At 41.1% G+C, this 20,857-nt stretch overlaps 1 protein-coding gene across 3 annotated transcripts in view; it reads right to left on the reverse strand.

Moving 5' to 3' along the window:
* Positions 1–12,853: 12,853 nt before the first annotated feature.
* Positions 12,854–20,857, reverse strand: part of AKAP1 (A-kinase anchoring protein 1) — a 53,636-nt gene continuing 45,632 nt past the window's right edge. For all 3 annotated transcript variants that reach the window (XM_075852825.1, XM_075852826.1, XM_075852827.1), the window contains exons 9-11: positions 16,956–17,029; positions 16,413–16,478; positions 12,854–13,719 (exon numbers count right to left, since the gene is read on the reverse strand). In XM_075852825.1, the coding sequence (XP_075708940.1) occupies positions 13,657–13,719; positions 16,413–16,478; positions 16,956–17,029 (203 nt within the window). In that variant the 3' untranslated portion in view covers positions 12,854–13,656. The remainder of the gene's footprint in view (positions 13,720–16,412; positions 16,479–16,955; positions 17,030–20,857) is intronic.

The raw sequence follows: 20,857 nt of genomic DNA on the forward strand, positions 1-20,857 counted from the left end.
CAATGGAGCACCTGATTTACAAAATGCATCAACTATGCAGGTTGGAAGAATTAGCGGCATGGGAAAATAAAAATAGACAGCTATTTTTGCAGGTTTGGCAACCTTAAACCTTAGTTTCTAATATATAATGATATGTACAATTGGATAGGTTGTGTTTGAGTCTTAAATATTTGTGAATACTGATGTTGAATGCATGTACTGCTCTGGACATTTACTGACCTTTGTATGATTTAAAAGCTTTTCATCCATTTCACGACCATAATAGTTGAAACTGTTAAAAATATGTTTTGTTATATCTTGGAATAGCTGACACAGCAAGCTTTATATATGTACATTTGCATGAGGACTAGAGAAAAAATGTATATGTCATAATTTGTAGATCTTATATAGGCGCTTGAAATATTCATTCGCTGGAATGTGACGGGAGGTGATTGCTCTCTAGCTTAACCCCTTAATGACCAGCCTATTTTAGACCTTCATGACCAAGCCATTTTTTACATTTTTCCATCGTCACATTCCAAGAGCTATAACTCTTTCATTTTTGCGTCAACATAGCTGTATAAGGTCTTGTTTTTTGCGGGACAAGTTGTATTTTTTAATAGCACCATTTTGGGGGACATATTATTTGTTGATTAACTTTTATAAACTTTTTTTTGGGGGGGAATAGAAAAAAACCTGAAATTTCGCCACACTTTTTCGCGTCTTAAATCTACGCCGTTTACCATGTGATATAAATAACACTAACTTTATTGAGCGGGTTGTTACGATTGCAACGATACCAAATTTGTATAGTTTTTGTATGTTTTACTACTTTTACACAGTAAAAACGCTTTTTTTTCAAAATTATTTGTTTTTGTGTCTCCATGTTTGAAGAGCCGTAACGTTTATAGTGTTCCGCCGATGCAGTTGTATGAGGGCTTTTTTTTTGCGGGAAGACTTGTCGTTTTTATTGGTACCATTTTGGAGTAGATGCAACTTTTTGATCACTTTTTATGACATTTTTTTTAAGTCAGAATTCACAGAAAACAGCAATTTTTCCATAGTTTTTTATTCAATTTTTTACGGCGTTCACCGTGCGGGTTAAGTAATGTAATAGATTTATAGTCGGGGTCGTTACGGACGCGGCGATACCAAATATGCGTAACTTTTTTCATTTATTTTGGTTTTTTAATAGTAAAGGAGTTTGTAAGGGGAAAAGGTGGGTTTTTCATTTTTTTTTCACATTTTTTTTTAAATTAACTTTATTAAACTTTTGTTTTACTTTTCTACTAGTCCCACTATGGGACTATAATATGCGATTCTGCGATCGCTATTATAATACACTGCAATACTTCTGTATTGCAGTGTATTACTGCCTGTCCGTTTAAAACGGGCAGGCATCTGCTAGGTCATGCCAGAGGCATGATCTAGCAGGCATTCATGACAGGCAGACCTGGGGGCCTTTATTAGGCCCCCGGCTGCCATAGAAGACACAGACACTCGGCGATCTTATCGCCGGGTGTCGGTGGGAGAGAGAGGGAGCTCCGTCCCTCTCTCCAAAACCACTCAGATGCGGTGCTCGCTATTGCGCACCGCATCTGAGGGGTTAAACATGTGAGATCGATACTTATATCGATCTCACACGGCAGAGCAGGGACGCCCTCAGCTGCCTCTGGCAGCTGAGAGCAGGGAGATTTGACGGCTCCCTGCTCTGTTTACTCATCCTGATGCAGTGCCGTAAAAAGGCATATGCATCAGAATAAAGCCCGTTAGTGGCCGCCGTTAAAAGGCGTATTGGTGGTCACTAACGGGTTAATAATGCCTACGGTCATGCCTATTTTGCACTATGACATTTGTTATTCACATATCTTATAGTCACTTATAAGTCTTCTAAATTGCTCAAAATTTATTTTATTTTTTCAAAAGTGCTGCCAAAATAGAGTAAAGAGTTGGAAATATATATTTAATTAAAAATTTTTTACAGTATGTACATATGTGACATATTGCAGTTCAAAATAGAGAAAAATTAAAATTTTTACAAAATGTCATACATTTTTGCATTTTTTAATTAATTTACGCACATCGTATCAGTCTACTTTTACCACTAAAATAAAGTACAACATGTGACGGAAAAACAATGTCAGAATTACTTGAATATCTAAAACTATTCGAGAGTTATTCTCTAATAAACTCAGACATACCAGATTTGACAAATCTGGCTTGGTCATTAAGGGATTAACATATATTTTCAGTTATTTTAAACTGTCTTTTTTTCTCACTTCAAAAGGCTACCATAAAACCCATTGTCAAGAAGCTCTCTATGGGACTCCTTAGCTTTCTCCTCCCACTTCCAAGCTTCTTCCACTTTGAGCAATTCACCCACTTTGAGCAATCTAAGGGTATGTTCACACGGCCTATTTTCAGACGTAATTTGGGCGTTTTACTCCTCGAATTACGCCTGAAAAGACAGCTCCATTACGCCTGCAAACATCTGCCCATTGCTTGCAATGGGTTTTACGATGTTCTGTTCAGACGTGGTGTAATTTTATGTATCGCTGTCAAAAGACGCCCACGTCAAAGAAGTGCATGTCACTTCTTGGGAAGTTTTTGGAGCCGTTTTTATTGACTCCATTGAAAAACAGCTCCAATAACGTCCGTAAAAGACGCTGCGAAAAACGCGAGTACTTGCAAAAACGTCTGAAATTCAGGAGCTGTTTTCGACTGAAAATAGCTCCGTAATTTCAGACGTATTTTGCTACTGCGTGTGAACATACCCTAAGGGTATGTTCACACGCAGTGAGCAAAGACGGCTGAAAATACGGAGCTGTTTTCAGGCGAAAACAGCTCCTGATTTTCAGACGTTTTTTTAACAACTCGCGTTTTTCACTGCTTTTTTTTGGAGCTGTTTTTCAATGGAGTCAATGAAAGACACCTCCAAAAACGTCCCAAGATGTGTCCTGCACTTCTTTTGACGAGCCGTCATTTTACGCGCCGTATTTTGACAGTGACGCGTAAAATAAAGGCTCGTGGGAACAGAACATCGTAAAACCCATTGCAGGCAATGGGCAGATGTTTGTAGGCGTATTAGGGGCATTTTTTTAAGGCATAATTCGAGGCGTAAAACGCCCGAATTACGTCTGAAAACACTGCGTGTGAACATACCCTTAGTATATCTCCCCCAATTCCCTTTTTGATCACTTACAAACTGGATTTTGAAGTTTCGTCATAACGATTGGACCGTTTCAGAAGTTGTGAAGCGGACTCCACCTTGGGAGAATCACTGTAAATCAGAACCAGTTAGCGAACTACAGGTAATTAGCATATAGGGTACAAACACAACAGGGGGTCCATTTCTCAGGAAACAGGTGGGTGGGCGGGAAGAAAAGAAATGTTGCTGGAATCATGACCCAGTGACCGTTCCTTTAAATGCATTTTATCCCCTAAGTGGCACAACTACTTCAATGGAAAATAAGATAGTTTTCCCCTCTGTTTCAGCAGTCATAACTTTAATATTTGTTTTTTATTCAAGAGTGTGAGACCTTGTATTTTGCAGGACAAGTTGTAATTTTTACAGTAACCATTTCAGGGTAGATCTAATGTACTGCATAACTTATAAACATTTTTTTTTTGGAGAGGGAATGGAACAAAGACAGCACCACTGTTTTTCTTGATTTATTTTCACAACTGTCACCGTGCGGTATAAATGTGTTCACTTTATTCTACAGGTCATTATGCTGACAAGCTATGCAAATTTGGTAATTTGTTTTAGTACTTTTTCGCAACAAAGACTTTACAAAGAATAATTTGTTGCCCAATTCCAAGGCACATAACATTCTTATTACGTTGACTTTAAAATATTTTGGCCAGGATTGCATCAACACAAGCCAACATACATTTGACTGAAAGCTTTAGACGGGTTTCAGCTGACACCCACCAGTACACTTATCCAGATCCAAATCCATAGGTTATATCGATATATCAGAGAGAAGACACAAAGAGACACTGCTTTCTATACTTAAATATCCTTCTCTGGTTTATTGACAAATGTGCAAGTACAAAAATATCTTTCAAAAAAGTAGTAGGCTTGAGCTCAGCCAATTGTTTACTATGTGATGTTGACTCAGGTTCAGCCAATAACGTACAATGGGGAGATGGTCGGAATGAACCAAACACTAGCAAGAAAGCTCCCTCACATGTAACAGAATTTCCCATAACATACGTCACCACAAAAGATGGGTCATGCTGACCCCACCATTGCAGTAAACAACCTGTATTCCCAAACAGTAGACTCCTTTCTCATAATAAATATTTACTTGGTTTTTTTTATCTACTAGTCCTTCTCAATGAATTAGAATATAAAAAAGTACATTTCAGTAATTCAATTCAAAAAGTGAAACTCATATTATATAGATTTATTACAGACAGAGTGATCTATTTCCAGCACTTTTTTTCTTTTAATGTTGATGATTATGGTAACAGTTAACGAAAACCCAAAATTTTGTGTCTCAAAAAATTAGATTATATAAGCCCAATTTCAAAAATTATTTTTAAAACCAAAATGTTGATCTACTGAAAAGCATCTACAGTATATGCACTTAATACTTGGTCGGGGCTCCTTTTGCATGAATTACAGCATCAATGTGGCGTGGCATGGAGGAGATCAGCCTGTGGTACTGCTGTGGTATTATGGAAGCCCAGGTTGCTTTGAGAGCGACCTTCAGCTCGTCTGCATTGTTGGGTCTGGTGTCCCTCATCTTCCTCTTGACGATACCCCATAGATTCTCTATGGGATTTAGGTCAGACGAGTTTGCAGGCTAATCAAGCGCAGTGATACTGTGGTTGTTAAACCAGGTATTGGTACTTTTGGCAGTGTGGGCAGGTGCCAAGTCCTGCTGGAAAATGAAATCCGCATCTCCATAAAGCTTGTCAGCAGAGGGAAGCATGAAGTGCTCTAAAATTTCCTGGTAGATGGCTGAGTTGACTCTCTGGTCTTGATATAACACAGTGGACCAACACAAGCAGATGACATGGCTCCCCAAACCATCACTGACTGTGGAAACTTCACACTGGACCGCAAGACACTTGGATTGACGCCTCTCCACTCTTCCTCCAGACTCTGGGACCTTGATTTCCAAGTGAAATGCAAAATTGACTTTCATCTGAAAATAGGAGTTCGGACCACTGAGCAACAGTGTTGGTCCACTGTGTTATATCAAGTCCAGAGTAGGGATGTCACGATAACAGAATTTGGACTTCAATACCGATACTTCGTGTAGTATTTAGATACCAAAACGATGATTTGCCAACAGTAATAAAAAATAAAATTTTCTGGTGTGATGAATTTTGAATGTGCCTCACAATAGTAATTAACCCCATCATGTTTCTCAGTCATAATGGGTTAATGTGTAAGGTACATGATGGCGTTAATTACTATTAATGAGGCACACGTAGGTTAAATTCATCACACCTCTTGCCCCACAATAAGTGAAAGAAAATAGTTTTTATTTTAGTTTTATACAGCGTACACATCATAAATGATGCAAAAAAATTGTTGTGAAGGTTATTACGGCCGCGCCAATACCGAATATGTATATTTTATGTATTGAGACTTATTTTAATGTTTATTGAAAAAAATGTGTGTGTATTTTTTTTAAAATTTAATATTACTTTACTTTATTTTTAAACTTTAATGTACTGGCATATATCTATATGCCAGTACATTAGCCTGTGTACTGATAGTACAAAGGCAGTTATTAGGCCATACCTAAGTATGCCCTAACAACAGGAAATATGGTAAGACAGCTCTGGGGTCCTTCAATGGACCCTGGGCTGTATGCCCATAAATGCTATGTCCCTCAACCGCTTCACGGGGATTCCTGTCATGCGATCCAAGGGGCATCCCCCCCTTCTCATTTTCTCCTGAATGCTGCAGTCAGCTTTGATCGCAGCATTCAGGGGAATAACTGTAATACAGCCATTGCCCCGCTCCTGACAAGTGCACGCGGTCAGCATGAGGAGTTTTGCAGTGCGCCCGCCATGTTCTATTTTTCTGTGCCGCCGCTCATTAGTGCAGCGCTGGCCGCATCACCTCATGCTGACCTCACGCACGTCAGGACTCAGGAGCAGGGCAATGGCTGTATTACACAGCCGCAGCCCCGATCTCATACATTCATGTGTTACTATACTGAGCTGTGCGGCCGCACAGCTAAGTATCAAAATAACGAAATAATGAAATAACGGTATTGAACCGTTTGGGGGTGCACGGTATCGAAACAGTATCGAAGTTTCGATGCATCGTGCATCCCTAGTTCAGAGTCAATGCAGCTGTCTACCAGGACGCCTACCATATTTGTTCAGACAATCCCAGCATGCATGTACCTTCTTAAAGAAACAGATCACTCTTCAAAACGACAAAATGGATACTTAATACAAGATGGAGTTACACAAAATGGAGTCACAAACATTTTGCCCACTTTCAGAGCTTGTTTTTTTTTGGAGGACAACTTCTAGTTTTTATTGGTACCATTTTAAGGTACAAACGACAGATTACTTACGGATTTTGACAGGTGAGATGAACAGGAAACAACTCTTCTGATATTTTATATATAGTTTGCCATTCGAGATAGTTAACGTGTTCATTTTATAGTACGGGTCGTTTCGGATGTGGCAATACCAATTTTGTATAGTTTTTATTTCAATAATAAAACACTGTGTAAGGGGAATACATCTATTCATTAATTCTGTAAAACCACTTAGGTGCCATGATTAGCATTAAACATCTTTGGTGTTAAACTGGTTGTTTTTTTTTTTTTTTTAAACTTAACAGCAAAGACCCCCATATGGCATTGAGAGCAAGTATGCCCTCCTATTGATAAGGGGGATGATAGCATGAATCGGAAGCCATACAGTGACAGGAGGAGGAACACATGCCACTCACTCCCTGCATGCTGACAGCATGTCCCACCCCCCCCCCCCCCCTCCTCTACTGTTTACACAGAGCTGAAGCTGCAAAAACAGTATATGCTGCTCCCACTTCAACCTGCTGTAGCACTTGGTAGATTCTTGGCAAGACCAAAATCGTGATATAGAGCCTTTAAAGCAACAGCTCCCTCTGCAGTTACGCTGCCCTGGGAAATGCTCCAGCTAAACTGTAAGGTACTTTTTGTGCAGCACAAGTATAGTTCGGGATAAACTGTTACGGAGTTAAGGACCAAACGAGTTCTAATTTCCAAAGGTATCTTAACGTAAATGGTGCTAGGGTGAGATTCATTTGAATTCTAAAGTTGCTGTAATTCTTCAGTCTTGGCTTTAGCCTATATGTTCCTTTGAGAAATGGGGAAAAGTTATTTAGCCAATTGGTTCAAACAAATTTCTATGAGAAGCAACATGAACTCCAAAGGTACCTGCAAATCAGGCAGTAATGGTGCACCAGAAGGCTGCACCATAACCGCATAGCGAAAAACAGTGGAATGAATTGCATGAGTTTTTGTTGTGGCTTTGCTGCAATAGCAGATTTGAATAGAAACCTTATTAGGATAAAGTGTCTCTGGAAAAGTATCATGGCACCCCGACTTTTGCTTGCAGGGCCTGAGTGGTTGCCATAAGCACTTTTCCTTTACACAAGTTTTGATACATCTCCCCATCTCACCCCATTGTGTAAGTAGGATTTAATAAAAGCCCACACACTACAGTGTAACATCTCTTTAATGTGGTAAAAATGAGGTGGAGTTGCCACGTGTGCATGTACCCTAAGAGTACTAGGCCTTAAACCCCTGATAAGTGGTAACTAAAGGAGGAGATTCCACCACTTCAATATGCAACGCACGCGAAGATGGAACTCTTCTGGAGAGGCCATACAGGATTCAGTGTGCTAGGTGAAAAATTTGCTTGAGAATAAGACTATTCCTTGAGTTAGCCGGTTTGGCATCCATAGCAAACACTCCATTCCTTCAGATTTAGAACTGGAAACTCGCTGAGCTACGCTGTTTCCATAACCCCCATAGTAGTGAATGACCGTTACGGAAGCAGCGTAGCATGCGAGCTACGCGGTTTCCGTAGCGATTACTCAGTTCTATGGGACTTAGCATAGCTCAGCAAGCTACGCGGTTACTGTGTTTCCCAAGTCATGGTCAGAATTCACCCGCAACACAAAGCAGAACGACGGGGTTTAGGGGGCCCTGTTCTAGAAATAGTGGTGGGACAGTCATCTGACATTTATGACACATCCTGTGGATATCCTGATAAAAAGCATGGTTGAACAGCAGCACACGTCTAACAAATTTCAATCAATATATTGTTTTATTGGTCAAACATCCAGTAAAAAATGGCAATGTATTTGAGGGGTTGCCTTAGGTCTTCGATTTCTTTTGTTAAGAGGCAGACGGGGGAGTCGGAGGAATGTGCAACAAATAGGTTGTCTGAGGCGGAGCGAAGTTGTGTGTCTGATACTACTCTGGCTCATTTTGGTACGTGGAGAACTCTGCAGAGAGCTTATAACCTCCTTTTGAATGTGAAGGCTGAGCGCCACCAGTTTTTCTGTAAGCAACGTTTTTTTGAGTTAGGCAATCAGTCTAGTAAGCTTCTTGCATATATGGCTAGTACCTAAATTGCCCCACCCCCCATATTGTCCATTAAAGAGGTTAGTGGGAATGCGGTCACCTCAGTTTCTGGCGTATCTGATGTGTTTCGGCAATTTTATTCCCACCTTTATACCTCGACTCTTACTGTATCTCCTGCTGCCATTAAGGCCTATTTACAGCCCCTTACATGCCCGTCCCTTACAGCTACACAGATTGAGGCCCTTGATGCTCCCCTTACTGTGGACGAGATTGCAAAGGTTATCTCCCTCCTTCCTTCGGGGGAGGCGCCAGGCCCTGATGGCCTCCCCCCAGATGTTTACGCCCGTTATCAGGACATATTGGTGCCTCAGCTCCTGGCTACTTATAATGCAGGGTTTCTGAGGGGCCGTCTCCCTCCTTCAATGTATGATGCCACCATAGTTGTCATTCCTAAGCCTGATAAGGATAGTGGGGAGTGTGGGTCCTATAGGCCAATCTCTCTTATTAATACGGATTGCAAAATTTTCTTGGCCCTAAGGTTAAACAAGGTTATTCTTGACATAATACATGATGATCAAACGGGCTTTATGCCTACCAAGTCTACCTCTATAAATCTTCAGAGGGTCCATATACACAACTCTGTGGTGCATGATTTGGTTGGGGATAGCGTTATTGTTTCAATAGATGCGGCAAAAGCCTTTGATTCCTTGGAATGGGAGTTCTTTTGGGCATGCATGGAAAAATTTGGTTTTGGGAATGGGTTTTGTAAGTGGGTGCGGCTTCTCTATGCTTCACCTTCTGCTAATGTGCTTACTAATGGGGGTTTGTGGGGTACTTTTTCTCTGTTTAGGGGTACTCGGCAGGGCTGCACCCTGTCTCCGGCACTATTTGCGCTAGCTGTTGGGGTGTTGACCCTTAATCTTAGATCCTCTGGGGAGGTCCTTGCGCTCACTTGCTGGGGGACTGCCTCGAAGCTTGCATTGTATGCGGATGACATGATCCTGTTTTTGCAAGACACCCAGCATTCTTTGACAACTGCTATGTCTATCATAGATGAGTTTGGTTGCCACTCAGGCCTCCGTATCAACTGGGGGAAATCGGTGATATATCCCTTGGGTGGGGCGTGCCCGGCTGTTGCAGCTCGGGGCCTCCCTTTGCAAGTGGTTCCTACTTTCAAGTAATTGGGTATTATCATTGCTCCTACTCCTGCTGATTTTATACAGTTGAAGATCACCCCTCTTATTGGATGGGTCCGCGATAAAACTGCACCGTGGCGCAAGCTCCCATTGTCACTTGATGGGCGGGTTCAATTGGTTAAGATGCTGATTTTGCCTAAACTTTTATATACGGACTCCCATTCCAAGGTCCTTTTTTTGCCACGCTTGATAGCATATTGACAGCCTTCCTTTGGACAGGGTCCAGAGTTAAACTTAGTTTGGACTTGTTGAAACGTCCTACAGCTCCGTGGGGTTTGGCTCTTCCTAATTTTTTTTCTTGTATTCTGTGACCTCTCAGCTGAGATATCTGGGTACCTGGCTGTCGGTGTGGATCTATGCTGGGGATGAATGTTTTATGGGGAGAGTGTCGGACCTGCTCGTGTACCTTGAGGGGGGAGCTTTGGTGTCAGGTTTTTTTACTCACTTCACTGAATCGAGTGGCAAAACAGGTGTGGACAGCACTTAAGAAATGGTTTGGTATCACGGGATCCCTTCTGGCATAATCCCATGCTTCGTGAGCTGCATCAGCCTGACCGTGCTGAATTCTGGGAGGATCTCGGCGTTACCCACCTGAAGCATTTGAGGATTTATTGTTAACCTTTGAGCAATTGCAACATAAATATGACAGGTATCTGCAGCTCAGACACGCCCTCACTGTGCAATTTCCAGGGTATCCTCGTCATGCTCTGCATACACTTGATTCTTGATTTGTTTTCTACTAATGGCAGGCTTGGACATATGTCATGTATTTACTCCTCTCTGGTACAGAAAACCTGTTCTAGATGGGTCCCACCTGCTAAAGCGGGTTGGCTGGGAGTTCTTCCTCTATTGTCCGATGATGATTGGGAGAATATGTTGTCATCCCATCTGCTGGTCTCGCCGGCTGCTAACAGACTCACGCAACTATATCACTCATCGTGCCTACCTGACTTCTACATAGTGAACGGAATCACCCCCATTCTGAGTGTCCGAGATGTCACCAGGAGGCTGCTGATTTTTGGCATATGATTTGGACGTGTCCTTATATTGCATCCTTTTGGGGTGAGGTTTTGTCTTGGCTCTCTGTTGTCATGGGGGCCCCACTGTTTTGCCTTTTTTGCCTGACTGGAGATGACTTACTCACATCATCAAAAAAAAAATTCTTCATCAAACGTTGTTTATGGCCGGTGAGGCCATTGCGCTGCGGTGGATGGCACCTGCGGTACCTGCTTTGACTCAGTGGAAATCTCTGGTAAATGGCCTACTTCCGTATGAAAAAGTTCTGTATCATCATAAATGCCCTATCAAATTTAATAAGATATGGGCCTCCTGGTGTGCTATCTCTGACACTACTGATTAGGTCACTGTGCGGGTGTAACATGCTTATTGTTCTTGTAATTTGAATTCTTCTTGTATATTTACTGTGCTGATATGTCCGAACTGTAAAGATGTATATTGATTGACTGTTAATGTTGATTGTTTGGCGGTTTCGCCTATGTATTTGTAACCAAATCTTATAAATAAACCGAATAAAAAATAAAATTAAAAAAAAGGCAACGTTTCAACTCATGACAAGTGGAGGGTCTGAAGACCTCCTAGCACTGTGCAGTCACTCAGAAAATGGCGGCACACAGTGTAGGAGGTTTGGGGAAATTCAAACCCTTCCTTCTCCTGGCACTAGCCAGAAGAAGGGGGGGGGGGGGATTGTGTGAGGACACTAGAGGAGTTTGTCCACCCCAAATTTGCAGCATAAATCAATGAGGTTGCTTTACCAGTGACCATGCTGCAATTTTGGGTACTTATCCCTCTAGTGGCCCACATGGAAAGGTTATAAATTAGAATCTAATTTATAATATTTCCTGACTTGTGAAAAAATTAAAACAATGTGTAATCACTTAAATACTAAGGCTGGGTTCACACACCCTATTTACGGACGTAATTCGGGCGTTTTAGCCTCGAATTACGTCCGAAAATACGGCTCCAAAGCGTCGGCAAACATCTGCCCATTCATTTGAATGGGGTTACGATGTTCTGTGCCGACGGTCATTTTTTTTACGCGGCACAAAAAAAGACGCCCGCGTCAAAGAAGTGCCTGTCACTTCTTGAGACGTAACAGGAGCCGTTTTCCATTGACTCCATGGAAAAATAGCTCCAATTACGTCCGTAATGGACGCAGCGAAAAGCGCCTGCACATGCCATTAGATCTGAAATGCCGGAGCGGTTTTCTCCTGAACACAGCTCCGTAATTTCAGCCGTAACGGAGGCTGCCGTGTGAACATACCCTGATACTCTGCACAACCTACATAGTGCAGTGTATTAGAGCTGTCAGCTATTCACTGACAGCAAGCCTATTAGGCTTCGCCTCCCGGCGGGGCCTAATAGGCTTCCGTACTAGGAAGCGATTGTCAGTCTACGGTTGCCATAGCAACCATCGGAAACCCATAAGGTGCGATTTAAGGGGTTAATCGGCCAGATCGGAGCCTAGCTCCGGTCCAGGGCCATTAGAGCACAATGTCAGCTGTGACAAACAGCTGACGCCCGTGACAACCATCATGGTTGCCAACAGGCTAGAAGTCACTTCGATGCTTTGATCGCTGCATCTAAGGAGTTAATCGGCCGGATCGGAGCCTAGCTCTGCTCCTGGCCGTTACAGCGGGAGTTGGACAGCCAATAACCGGCAGTGATGGTGCTGGCTCAGCTTCTGAGCCAGAGACATCACATACACCTTCTCATGGAGCTGTGATTGATCAGTCTGCTGTGACTGACCAATCACAGCAATCGCCGGCGGGGGACTACTGTGATTGGTTCCCTGCCAACTTACCCTTATTGTTTAACTGAAAAAAAAATTAATTCGTGACACATTCCCTTTAAGGGGTTAAATCTCTCTGTAACCCAAAACTGGGGCTTGAACCTACATAAACAAAAAAGGTCTGTGTGAAAGTGGCCATAGTTTCTGTTCAATAGATTCTGGCGATTTATCTGTCCAATGCTACGTGACATCTTTGGGATCGGGGGGGGATGGGAAAAACTACTTATGTGAACGTTTTTTTTGTAACCTAAAGTAACATTTCTCTTGAACTTTTAGGAGAAAAAAAAAAAAAGGAATCATTCAGGCGTTACTGCTTTCCGTTCAGTGCTTTATTTTTAATCAACCCCGCTCACAACAGGCTTAGGAAAAAATATTCATTTTACAATACCTTTCCAGTGGATTTATATTACTTTGACATGTTTAAAAATCCATTTGTCAAGAAATAAAAAAAGGGCACACCAATGCATTCATTTTTTAAACTTTTTACATCTGTACAGCAGAGTAGCAAATAATTAGATCACAGCAACATCAGACCATATGGCAAATCTAAACACCACACATTTGTGCACAGAAAACCCATTCCAAGTGCAACAATGAGCTCCTGTGCTACAGTTCTGAGGGACAGATGACAAGTAGTGTGGAAAATGCAAAATTCCCTTTTTTCTAGCATTCAGATACAAAAATATTACAGTGATCAGTTTTTAGGTCAATATATATTTACAATGATTTGCACAGCTACAAAATAAATTACATCAGGCTTGGCAAGGCAGGGTGCTCCGCGACATGTGCATGTACAGTGACAAGAACCATTATTGTGTCACATTTAACTCCTCTGACACTCCTTATATTAGCACGATTTACCTGACAGATAAAATAGGCCATTTGACTCTTGGCATGCTTCATCCTGAATGGCTCATCTAATGGGATATCAGATGACCAAAGTAGTGTTTAGTCAGTATGGTTGCACTTCTGGGGCTACCATTATGGGCAGTTCCGTTAGATGCTCATAGCTACAGATATATGGCTTTTAAAAGAAGAAAGAAAAAAAAAAAAAGGACGCATACCAAGCCTGAAATGGTACAAGATTTGTAATTTGTAAACCGTAGTAAATGAGCTAATAGTTATCTATCCACTGTGCAAATCCTCTTTCCACAAGAGTCCTGTTGATAGACATGACCTGTAGGAGGGGAAAGAAATGACACTTAACATCTGACATATATGCTCTGCAGTGTAAACACCAATACCAGATATCTACATAAACAGGAAAGCTACCAAAAAACAAATGTGGAAAAACCATACCATAAAAAGAATGTTTTTGCACTTTTTTTTTTTATAGCATTTCCTTATATACATGCAGCCTTTGGTTTAGGAAAGACTATCGTATTTGGTTGGTTTTGTATTTGCGTTACAAGAAAAAGTCAAAAGTGAACCCCCAACAGTGCAAACCCAGTTTACAACTTGTAATCTATCATACTGTCTCACACCTCAATCATATAGAGACCAGCCTTCTCTAAATAGGATTTTTACTTTCGTTGGGTGTATAGTAAAACGGTTCTCGAAGGTTCTCTCTTAAAATGACAGAACATGCAGGAACCACTAGTGTGAACAATCTGCACTATAGTGGGGAGCAAAGTTTAAAAGGAAGCTTTGGATGTTTTTTTTGCAATTTTTGGCGCATGCCTGTCTTGCACAAAAATGTGTAACTTTTTTCGATTTTATGCCACTGGCAGGACTTAGCTGGAGGAACTACCTGCACCCTGACAAATTTACTATGATTTTCTGGTGTAAATTATAGTGGAAATCTAGATTTTGTCCAGCACGTAACGCCTAAAATGCACTTAATTTATTGAGTCATGTGCCTCTTAATAAATACACATCTTACTCCAGTTGGCTTCTGTTTAAGACTGTTGTATGAAACGCCAGTCTTAATAAAGCCCCATCAAAAACACTGTGGGGGAAATATACGAAGGGCTAAAACATTGCAGCCGGAGGCCAGTTGAAAATCTATAGTAAGAGGATGTCTGCATACACTGTTTCTGTGGGTGGCTTCTTAGTGCAATTTGTTCAGTAAGAAGAAGGAGGCTGAAGGCATGGCATTTTCTCTTCTCGATATGCTACTCAACAGGTTTTGAAAAGAGACTTTAAAGACGCTTGTACAAAGTGGCAAAAAAACCAAACCAAAAAAAACCCAAACATCTGCAGTTCCATTTAAAGGGGTTGTCCAGGAATACATTTGAACTTAATTGCACATATTCAAGTACATTTCTAATATAATGTGTTTACCTGTGGCAGCGTTACTGTGTTCTGAGCTGCGGTTACGTGACAGCACAGAGTAAATTCTGGATTTCCTGTGACATTCCATGTCTTTGCTCAGCCAGCACTTCCGGCTGAGAAAGGCACGGCACTACATCAACTACATTTACAGGCAGTGGGCCGGGCGGATGTTTCACGAACTCTTCAGAGCTCCGCCTCCTCTAGTCCTGCCGCCTGTAAACATAGTTGATGACGCGCAGTGTCTCTACACAGCAGGAAGTACTGGCTGAGCAGAGACACGGAACGACGTCTGCTTGTACACGCCCCTTCTATCTCGGAGTTCCCTCACTGCCAGCCCATCTCCTACCCCCCCTCGGCGGCGGCACCCCCGTTATACAATTACAGGGATGATGTGGGTTACACACAAGAGGGATGATGATGATGATGATGTGGGTTACATGCAAGAGGGATGATGAGGCTTCTATACAGGGATGATGGCGTTATATCATCCCTGTGTGATTATTACTGGGTGTGTGTGTGACAGTGCAGGGAGCGACCCTGTGAACAGAGGCGCGTGGCAGTATGCAAATAGCTGAGATGCTGTGGAGGGAGGAAGGGGGGATGTAAGCTGTCTCCTCAGATGCAGCAAGGGATCATGGGTATGGTGGGTTACAAGACAGGAAACAGCCAGGACTAGTAGCAAGGGATGTAAACAAACAGAAAGAGCAGCAGTGACTATTGAGAACAGACTGGTTAGAAACTATGTAGGGGGTTTTAGGGAAGGCAAACCATGGCTGGGGGACACTTTTTAGAAAACATTTTTTTCCCGGCTAACCCCTTTAATGCTACAAAAAAAAAAAAAAAAACTTTTGTTGCTGACAGATCAATGTTAAAACACAGTGGGGGAGATATATCACAGCTGTAGCAAAGAAAAACTGAAGTAGTTGACAATGGCAACCAATCAAGTTGTTGCTTTCATTTTCTAAAGGGCATCTGAAAAATGAGGTAGAATCGGATTGGTTTTACATGGGCAACTACTCCACTTTTCCTTTGCACCAGTTTTGATATATCTGCTCCAGTATGTGCACTTTAAGTACTGCAGAGGCACATAGAATTGCCTTTGGAGGTTGGCGTTTGATGATGAAATTGGATAGCGTAAACTGTTACAAGAGGCATTTTGAATAAAAGCTACCCTTAAGTTTACAATGACTGATCAAACTATTTCAGGAAAATGAAGAAAACCCTGCAGAATTAAATGTTTTTATAAAGATCTTCAACACTAATGTGAATTTAGTTTCAGGTCTTCCATTTTTGACTGGCAGACCAACTTTGATCTCCAAGACATAAGCTGCTGTCAGACGTATCTGGCAGTAGTAGTCTCCCTATTCACTATTGAATAAACATGCATACTTAGCCGAGATGAGCGTGCATGTTTATGTGGAGACCAATATATTGTAATCCATACACGGTGGCAGTGATAAACCCAGTTTACCCCACTATTTGGGTGTTAAAGCTAGGCAAATACATTTTAATATCTAAAGTACTCTGAGACAGGTTACATGGCAAAACTCTATTGTTACATCATAAGTAGCAGAATGGATAATGGTAAAATCTTACCTCATCCGCCATCATACTCCATAATTGCACAAGTGGAAGTCCTGTTGCACCATCATAATTTGTAACCTAAAACAAAAGAAAGAAAAGAACCATGATAGAGGGAGGAGGATCCTCATCCATAAAAAAGAACTCTTGCACTATAACATGCTGACAACAGTCATGTCATATACATATTTATACACACGAACACAAACTTTGATATTGCTATAGCTCTATAACCAATAGCACGGAATATTAATTTTGTGTTACCATCTCAAAAAATATGCACTGTTTTATCAAACATTTTGAATTTATGCATCAAACCAACAAAAAGGGGAACAGGAGACTGGATTGAATAAATAGACAAAGTGTCTTACAGTATCTCATATGTATAATCAGTTATATTACTTTTGTCTGTTCTGAAAAAAAAAATAATAATCAAGGACTAGATCAAGAAAATCGCTGCAAAAAGAACCAAAGACTTTTTGCATTACAGAAAATTAACCATGCTTATCAAATGTAAACCTTATGTAACCATTACTAGGACAAAGACAATACAATTACCTGTGCAAGCAATGCTGTGCCTCTTGTCATTTCATTTGCAGTTGTGTCTGCTTCTGCTGAGAAGTGATCCTCATCTAATAGAACATATGGAATAATTTAGTCAGTCATTCAGGCTTATAAGTAATATTTAGAGGCTCCAATCTAGCAACTCAAGAGAAATTCAAGGACTTTTCGGGAATAGCTGATAAACTTAACAGATTTGTAATATACTCCCATAACCTTACTCAAATAGGGTCTTCTAGTCAAAGCTCAAAAGCTTATGTTCACAACGTCATTGCGGGTTCTGTTTTTTAACAGATGGCATGACTTACGCGATCTGTCCGAATTCTGCCCTTTTTCCTCCTGGTGCATTTAGCACCCTAAAGAAAATCAATTCTACTATAAACTCAAGAATATTGGTGGCTAAAATAAGATTGCTATTTTGTTTCTTTAAACTGGCAAGTTATGATGATTTTGTACACTCAAAAGTATTGGACTGCCGAACAGTGGTTATGAACAGTACCTAAATCAGTTGGTTGTTGCATAACAAATTTGTTACACCTAAGGGAACACATATGGCATGTTGGCGTATTTGCCCAACATTAAGGTTTATGAGCATCTTCACAGTAGTTAGAAGGTGGTCCGGACTACTACTACACAGCCAGACTACTGTGTACCAGACAGTAATCTTCAAAGCTCAAAAGCTATCAAAAGTTATTACAAATAGGTTTTCCCACTTGATGTGCCATCAATGTGATTGTGGGGATCCAAATGCTCGGACCCCTGCAGATTGTAAGAACAAAGTAGCAGGGTAATAACTTTATCCTTATAACTTTAATAAATAAAAGCATTAATGCTTTCCTGACACATTGTACTTTAGGTTAGTGGTAAATTTTGGTCGATATATAGTGTTTATTTGGAAAAAACACTGATATTTATTGAACATTTTGGAAAAAATTAGCATTTTTTTAAAACCTAAACTTTTTTGCTTTTAAGGCAGTCATAACAAAATAGTTGCTAATTAACATTTCCGATATGTTTACTATATGTTAGCATCATTTTTTTCAAAGATCTTTTATTTTGTTCGGCCGTTAGGTTTATAAGATTAGCAGCAATATCACATCTTCAAGACAATTTCCAAATGATGTGGTGTGTTTATTCACCCAAGCAACGTTTCAATCCTACAAAATGGGATCTTTCTAAAGCAATGTGTTCCATCATGCAAGATCAAGATACAGCAGTAATTCTCCTACTTATCCACTAGATGGAGCCTGTGAGTCTCAACTCACTAGACTAGGTCACCCATTTGACCACTTATCTCAGTTGCCCATCTCCACGACAGTACCAGTCCTAGAGTCAATAAAAGGGCAATTAAAACAGTCTATTTTCACACTTTTCATTTCTTGCCGGACTGTTTATCTATACACTAGAGCCTCGGAAGATGGATGCATGTGCTTTGCATGCGTTCCACCTCCCGTACCTCTAGTTTCCATCTACCAAATGTTTGCATGCACAGTAGTGGTGTAGACCCGCTGCTATGGCATCTACCTGCTATACTCAGTGTGTTCAATGGGTGGTGAATGTACTCCATTATATGTATACTAAATGAATAATATAAGACCGCTGATTACTTTAACACTTCGTATAAATATAAAGTGCAACAATGTATCCCTACATTATGATATGCATTATAAGTGCCTTGGTTTGGGCATATACACATTATGTATGTATGTATGTATGTATGTATGTATGTAATTTCAGATTTTTATACAATTATGTAATTATTACTATTTGGATTATGTTAATTGAGTAATTTAAATCATGGGGTATTAATACCAAACAATGTATGTCACACATTGCTTGAGGAAGAGCCTATTAAGTAGGATTGAGATGTTGCTTGGGTGAATAAACCACCACTTCATTTGTTTACTACCTGGAGAGCTGCCTCTAATTTTTGTTCTCTATATCTATGGACTCTTAGCCGGAGTCCAGGAGGATTCTTTTTGTACCTACTGTCTGGGGCTGTGCAGCTTTCTTTTTGATCTCTACCTCCACCCATAAATCATCCCATTTTAAAAACTGCACCCATCTAAGAATTCAAAACAGCATTAAGTAATTTTGTTAACCCTCTAGGTGTTTCACACGAATTAAAGTGGAGGTGAAATTTAACATTGAATGACATTTTTTAAAGAGGCTCTGTCACCACATTATAAGTGCCCTATCTGCTACATAAGGAGATCGGCGCTGTAATGTAGGTGACAGTAATGTTTTTTTATTTAGAAAAACAATCTATTTTTACCACGTTAGGAGCGATTTTAGCTTTATGATAATTAGTTTCTTAATGCCCAAGTGGGCGTGTTTTTACTTTAGACCAAGTGGGCGTTGTACAGGGGAGAGTATGGAGCTGACCAATCAGTGCCCAATCAGCATCATGCACTCCTCTCCATTCATTTACACAGCAGATAGCCATATCTCTATGTGCAGCCACATAAACACACTATAACGTCACTGCAGTGTCCTGACAGTGAATATACATTACCTCCAGCCGGGATGTGAGGTTTATTCAGAATCCTGACACTTCTGAATCTTTTCTGTGAGATTTCCAGCAAGGCAAACGTAATCTTGCGAGATTACGCTGTAAACGGTCATTTAAAACGAGATTACGTTTGCCTTGCTGGAAATCTCACAGAAAAGATTCAGAAGTGTCAGGATTCTGAATACACATGTCCTGGTTAGAGGTAATGTCTATTCATTGTCAGGACACTGCAGTAATGTTAGTCTTTGTATATGTGGCTGCACATAAACGATATAACTATCGCTATCTGCAGTGTAAATGAATGGAGAGAAGTGCATGACGCTGATTGGTCAGCATCATACACCCCTCTGAACAACACCCACTTGGTCTAAAGTAAAAAAAAACGCCCACTTGGGCATCAAGAACCTAATTAGCATAAAGCTAAAAATCGCTAATAAAGTGGTAAAAAGAGATCGCAGTGCTTTTTATTTTGAAAAACAGTCACCTACATTATAGCACCCATCTCCTTATGTAGGAGATAGGGCACTTCTAATGTGGTGACAGAGTGTCTAACATCTTGCTATGTTACAGAAAAAAATAGCACAGAGAAACGCAACCAAGGTCTCATACACACGGCACGGTCCGTGATTACGGCACGGACGAGCAGCAGAGTGTCATCCGCATGCCGTCTGCAATCATGGACTGGGCACACAAAATGTGCATGGATTTCAACGAGCCTGAACGGCAATTGTGGAACATATAGCGACATGTCCTATTTTCTTGCAGTCCAGGCGATGCAGACTGTTGAAACCACGGTTGTGTGCATTGGCCCATAGGTTAGCATGTGTTTTATACTATCCATAATTACAGATAGTATACGGCCGCAAATGCACGGTCGTGTGAATGAGGTCTAAATCTTTATTACTCTGATTCTGCAGTTTTTAGAAACATCCCATATGTGGTCCAAGTGCTATTTAACAGAAACACACGCCTCAGAAACGAAGAATGAGCACCTTGTAGATTACCGCACCAGGATGCACCAGTACATCCTGTATTGCAGTGCTTTAAGGCATCGGGACGCACCGGTGAGTCCTGGCTAAAAACAGTCAACCTGTCAAAGGACAGGGTGACAGAACTGTGCCACCAACTGTTTATAACAGTTGATCGGCACAGTAAGACGGCAGGGGACCAAACACAGCGGTCCCAAGCCGGCGATTGCTGTGATTGGTCAGTCACAGCAGACTGACCAATCACAGCTCCATGAGATGGTGTATGTGATGGCACTGGCTCAGAAGCTGAGCCAGAGCCAGCACCAACACCGTCTGTTATCGGCTGTCCGACACCCCGCTGTAACAGCCAGGACCGGAGCTAGGCTCCGATCTCGCTGATTAACTCCTTAGCTGCAGCG

Source organism: Rhinoderma darwinii, chromosome 2 (genome assembly GCF_050947455.1).
Source record: "Rhinoderma darwinii isolate aRhiDar2 chromosome 2, aRhiDar2.hap1, whole genome shotgun sequence".
Taxonomy (NCBI): Eukaryota; Metazoa; Chordata; class Amphibia; order Anura; family Rhinodermatidae; genus Rhinoderma; species Rhinoderma darwinii.